At 58.4% G+C, this 5,952-nt stretch overlaps 1 protein-coding gene across 1 annotated transcript; it reads right to left on the reverse strand.

Annotated features, from left to right (window-relative positions):
- Window positions 1-322: 322 nt before the first annotated feature.
- SOX4 (SRY-box transcription factor 4) lies at window positions 323-3,651 on the reverse strand. The gene has a single exon (XM_057377898.1). It carries the CDS (start codon window positions 2,738-2,740, stop codon window positions 1,442-1,444), a length of 1,299 nt encoding a protein of 432 aa, XP_057233881.1. The 5' UTR covers window positions 2,741-3,651; the 3' UTR covers window positions 323-1,441.
- Between the last annotated feature and the right edge of the window lie 2,301 nt (window positions 3,652-5,952).

Genomic DNA, 5,952 nt, shown 5'->3' on the forward strand with positions numbered 1-5,952 from the left:
AAGTCAAAAATGTTTGGCCAGTATAAATACGTCCACTTATAAAATGGCATCCGATTACATTTACAAGAAAAAAAAAAAACCAATACGAGGATGGAGCATCGGTGAGAAAAAACAGTCTTTTCATTTACAGCTATAAGGAACAAACACATACATACTCTGAGAAAAAATTTGGTCCTGAATTTTCATTTTTTTAAAGTCCAGCACAGATTTGAGTTGCGTTTGAATCCTTTAAAGAGTTAAGAATGAAAAAAAGCTGGTGATATTTTTGTAGGAATCAAACATAGCGCCATCTATCTGCTTTTATATTATCCTAACACTAGTCTTGTTTTTTAACTGTTCAACAGTCTTACAGAAATCTTGAAAAGATAGACAGTATAACATGCTATATTAAACCCCACCAGTGAAATAATCCAACACCATCACGATTCTGAGTAAGAAGAAAAAAAACTACTTCTTTTTTTTTGTATTTTCGGGTTTTTGTTTTTTTTTTTTTTTGCAAAAGCCATCGCCCTCCATTTCCCCTGTACCACATCATGACAGAAACTGTTCCTATTCGGTCTCTGTTTCAAAAGAAGTTTTCAGTGTTCTTGAAGTTTCAGCCTTATTTTTCTCTCTACATATTACACGAGGTGACTGAGAAAAGCGCTGCCACCACCTCATCTGTACGTGCAAATCCATTTCAGTTTATTATTATTTCCCCCCACCGTATTTCCAAGACAGCTCTCAAGTGTAAGTCTGGCTCTTCTCCGCCTAAATACGATCTCAGTCCAGCTCCATCCGCCTCCTCCTTCTCCTCCCAGCATTGTTGCCTTCTCTCACCGCAGAAGAAACTTGGGCAGGATTTCTCCCCCACAAACGTGAACCTTGCAAAGGGTTTTGCAAGGTGGATTTTCTCTTCTTTTTTTTTTTTTTTTTCCCAAGCAGTTCTGATCGCTCTTTCGCAGGAAAGGGCGAAATGCTCAAGACATCCAGTGTGCGCTCAGCACAACGCATCGCTCCCCCGCCCCTTTATTCGTATAAAATGGGCAAAAAAAAGAACCCAGAGGTGTGTGTGGTTTTCCCCTCCCTCCCCATTTCTCTCTTTTCAGGAAACAAAAAAAATGGAAAAGGACAGCGTTTCGCTCCCGCCAGTCTCTCAAAAAGCACCGTCAGACTCCTCTCTCGGAGGGGGTGTGTGCGGGTCCGTCTGCAGCCGGAGGAAGSGGACTGTCGGCCTGTCCGAAAGGAGAGGGCGATCCCGCTCCTTCCCCGAGCACAAGAAGCAGTCTCTCAACAGCCCGTTCCCAGAAACAAACAAAACACCTCCTCCCCCCCTAAAAAAAAAACCCAAAACACAAACACCAAACGAAACAGAAAACGACAAAAGAGCCCGGCGGGGTGGGCGAGTCCTGCCGACAGCCACGCGCGCCGGTGCCTCCTCCAGCAGGGCCCGGCTCTCGCCTCAGTAAGTGAAGACCAGGTTGGAAATGCTGGATTCCAGCCAGTCCCCCGAGATCATCTCACTTACCTCCGGCGTGCAATAGTCCGGGAACTCAAAGTGCGAGCCCGAGCCGGGCTCAAAGTTAAAATCCAGGTCCCGGTCGAGCACCGAGGAGCTGAAGCTGCCCAGGGACATGCTCTCAAAGCCGGGGCTGGGGTTCAGGTCCAAGAGGTCGTCTTCAAACTCRTCGTCCGACGAAGAGGAGCCGGATGAGGAAGAGGAGGAGGAGTGGGAGGACGCGGAGGAATGCGGCGTCGAGGGGGCCGGGGAGGAAGCGCGCAAGCTGGTGTAGCTGCGGTGATCCGAGGGCGACCCGGAGCCCGAGGGCGAGGGGCAGGCGACTCCGCCGCAGTCCCCGTCGGGCCGGCCGGCGCCGCCGCCCCCTTCCTCGTAGAGGCTCAAGGGRTCGCCGGCCTCCGCCGAGCTGCTCAGGGTGGGGCTGCCGGGCACGGCGCCGCCGGGGGAGGCGGAGGAGGCCGCCGCTTGCCCGCTCCCAAAGATGTAGACCCGCTTCAGCTTCTTCTCGGCCAGCGGCTTACCGGTTCCCGAGGGCGCGCCCGCCGCTCCCCGGGGCTTGTAGAGCGCCTGGTGCTCGGGCGGCAGCAGCGCGGCCGACGGCTCCCCGGGGAAGGGGGCGGCCTTGCCCCCCGCCGCCTTGCCGTGGGGCTTGCCGCCCGCTCCCGCGCCGCCGCCGCCCGCGGGGGAGGGCTTGGAGCCGCCGCCGCCGCCCTTCTTCGGGGCGGGTTTGGCGGGGGCCGCGGGGCCGCCGGAGCCGCCGCCCGCGCTGCCCCCGCCGGCGCCGCCCCCGCCGCCCTTGTCCGCCTTGTCGCCGGGCTTGGCAGAGCTGTTGCCCGACTTCACCTTCTTCCTGGGCCGGTACTTGTAGTCAGGGTAGTCCGCCATGTGCTTGAGGCGCAGCCGCTCCGCCTCCCGGATGAAGGGGATCTTGTCGCTGTCCTTGAGCAGCTTCCAGCGCTTGCCCAGGCGCTTGGAGATCTCGGCGTTGTGCATGTCGGGGGACTGCTCCATGATCTTTCGCCGCTCGATCTGGGACCAAACCATGAAGGCATTCATGGGCCGCTTTATGTGCCCGCTGGGCGTCTTGCACCAGCTCGGGTCATCCGCCTTGCCCCCCGTGGAGGCGGTGGAACCCGGCGTGGGGGAGGAGGCGATGCCCAGCTCGATGCCGGCCCCAGAGTCGGAGGTCTCGGCGGCCAGCAGCGCCTCCGTGTTCTCCGCCGTGTTGGTCTGCTGCACCATCGCGGCGGCGGCGGGGGGCTCGCCGGGGCTCAGCGCCGCTCCGGAGCTCAGCGCCGCTCCGGCGCGGGGCAGGGCGCGCAACTTCTCACAACGGCACCGGGACAGCGCAGCCCCCCGCGGCCGCGCCCCCGCTCCCCGCACCACTTGTACTTCCACACCGGCGCCTCGTCCCCGGCGGCGCGGTCCTGTCCCCCTCGAGGCGGCGGCAGCAGCAGGAGCGGCGGGGCCGCCCGCGGTCAGACAAGAGTTTCTGCAAAAGCAGCGCCGCGAGCCGCTCGTCCAAGTTTGCTTTTTTTTTTTCCTTGGGGTGTTTTGGGYTTTTTTGGTTTGGGTTTTGGTTTTTTTTTTGGAGGGGGGTGTCGGTCTGCTTTTTTTCCTCACCACACCGGGTTTACCCCCTCCCCGAAGCAGCTGGTCCAGTTCACAAGTGCGTTCCGCCTGCCCCCGGCGTTTCAGGAGAGCGGCACGCCTGCCGCCGAAAGTCTCTCAGCGCTGGGCACGGCCAGCGTGCACCGCCGCGGGGGAGGGGGGAGGCGGCGCGCCCCCGAAGCCCCGAAAATCCCGGCTCCAGGACCCGTGGTGGCGGCGGGATCGACGGCCAGGAGTTTGTGCAGGTTGGATTTGGCAGTTGCGAGGTACCGAGCGAAAATGAAACCCCTCGGGATAAGGAAAAAAAATAATAAGGAAAAAAATAGTATTTGAAAAAATTGCCGTAGAAAAAGAAAAATAAAAAAGCGCTCGTGCATGAACGAGTGTGTACGTCCCCGGCAGGAAGAGCGGCGAGCCGGGCGCCCAGCCCCGTCCTCCTCCTCCTCCTCCTCCTCTGCCGACGGCGGTGGTGGTGGTGCTGCTGCTGCTGCTGCTGCCGCTCCGCGCGCGCGGAGCCCCGCGGAGCCGCCGCCGCCCCCCGCGCTCGTCCGCCCGCCGGGCGCTGCCCCGCGCCCCCCGCACACCGCGCTCCGCCGGCCGCAGCTGAGAGCGGACCCCGCGCCCACCCCGCGCCGCTTTATCCTTTCGCAGCCCGCCCCGCGGCCAATCGCGCGCTGTATCCAACGCCCTCCGCGTGCCAAGCCCCGCCCGCCTCCCCGGGATTGGCGGCGGGCGCGGAGCGGTAATAATGGCCGCGTGCAATGGGAAGCGCCCGTGCTGACCTCATTCCCGGCGGCGGGGCGAACTTTTTAAAAGGGGCAGGAGGGCAGCTCCGCGCGCCGCCCTGCGCCTCGCCGCGCACGTGCCCGAGACCCCCCTACCCTCCGCCCCCCGGCCGCGCTCCTCCCTCCCCTCCTCCCTGCCCGGGAAAAAGAAATCAGGAAATCAGCAAAAATCATCATAATGCAAATAATTTAAAGCAAACAGAAAAAAAGAAAAGAGAGGGGGACCGAGCCGTCCCGCCCCCCGCGCGCCGTGGCTGCGCGGCGGCGAGCGGGGACACCTGCCCGCACAAAGGGCCGGGAGGGTGTTCCTGCCGCCCCGGATCCACCGCACTCCCAGCGGGCAGCGCTGCCCGGGRGATGTCGGAGAGCGCCCCGTGGCCGCCCCCACGCCCACACGCGCAGTGTCACGGAGGGGTCGCCACCCCTGGAGAAGCATCCGYGAGGCGCCGCCGTCACGCCCCCTCCGCCGTGGAGCCGGAGCGGAGCGGCGCAGAGGGTGGGACGGGACAGGCGGCGGCACCTCCCGCGGAGCGCCCGGCCCCGCACTGGTCGCGACGCTGAGCAGCCGCTGCCACTCACCCCAAATTCCCCGGCGCGGAGCGGGGAAGAGGTGTTGCCCTTATCGCCTTTTTATACTCCGATCCTTCTGCTTTTCGCTACCTGCCACTCCCGCACGCCGCGGTCCCGCCGCGATGCCCGATCCCGGGGAGAGGCTGTGGCTGGGGGTCCCGGCCCCGCCCCGCCGAGTCCCCAGAGAGCGAGAGGGGGCGCGGGACGAAGAAGCGGWGCGCAGCCGGCAGGCAGGTACCGGCCCTGGGGCGGAGGTGCTGCCGTGCCTGTGCCAGTCCGCCCCGCCGAGCAGGGCCCCCTCTCCGGAGCCCTTGCTAGGGCGCAAGGGATTGCTGTTTGAKCTCATGGACCACTCCCTCTGCCCTACCATGAGCAATAGTGAAGGAAGGCAGGGCAGCGAGGTCAGGCACTGTGCAGCACCCCTTAAGGCCTCGTGGCATCAWCCCCTCCCCCTCCAATATTCAGGTAAAGGGGAGGGGAGAGACAGTRGGACCATAAAAACAGTGGCAGTGTTACTTCGCAAAGACTCCTCACATCATTCATCAGGCCAGGGAAAAGCTGTTAGGCAAAACAGCTGTGAAAATTTTTGTTCCATACAACACCAGTTAAAAACACTTTTGAAATCAGAAGCAAAATAATGGTTGGATACAGCCAAAATGTCTAAGAGGTCTAAAAATAAATTACACCTTTTTGCAAGAAAACTTGTGGTAGGATCCTTCAGCAGGGTTTCTAGCTGRCTTGAGAACAGGCTTTGAATATTAACATCTCACACTCGACTTAAAGTACACTGCTGTGATGTGCTGAGAAAAATCCTGAATTCTCAGTACCTCCCTGGGTAGGCCACCTACATAAATGAGACTGTTTACAGAGATACAAAATAAATTATAGGTTTGCTTGCAAAACTAATACATTGGTTCCTCATACAGCCTCTGGTCAARACTGGATAAAATACTGCTTTCCTCTAGGTTGACGACATCCAGTGACATCAGTGGAGTTTCTCACCTTTACACTTCATAAGTGGTAAATCATTCTGTGTTTTTCCCCTGCAGCCCTAAAGCTGAGATCAAATCTGTTCTACCTTACACCACCAACATCTATAGAAATGGAGGCTCGCAGTGGACTTGTGGCCAGGAGTAAGCACTGGCTTTTGCTTACACTCTTGATATTCATGTGCAGCAGCATGAAAAACTGGGATGGGGAGCAGCCAGTAGCTTCTGGCTGCTCCACCTGTCAGCACGGTATCCAGCAGGACTTCAACCCCCAACTGTCGTATTTTACATATAAATATCAATTGSTTTAAWCTGAAAAGCAAGTAAAATATTCTCRTATTTCTAGACACAAATTAAAGCAAAAGAAGCAGAAACCAAGCTGATAGGCAAACAGAAAGGAAAAGCTTAAGAAGCTTTTCACTTGGTTGTGTTAAGTTCTGCAAGATCTTGACCACCATGAATAAAATTCATCACCAGGTGARGAGTTAAATGTTTTCCT

Source organism: Malurus melanocephalus, unplaced genomic scaffold (genome assembly GCF_030028575.1).
Source record: "Malurus melanocephalus ecotype Western Australia unplaced genomic scaffold, MMel_1.1 scaffold_332, whole genome shotgun sequence".
Lineage (NCBI taxonomy): Eukaryota > Metazoa > Chordata > Aves > Passeriformes > Maluridae > Malurus > Malurus melanocephalus.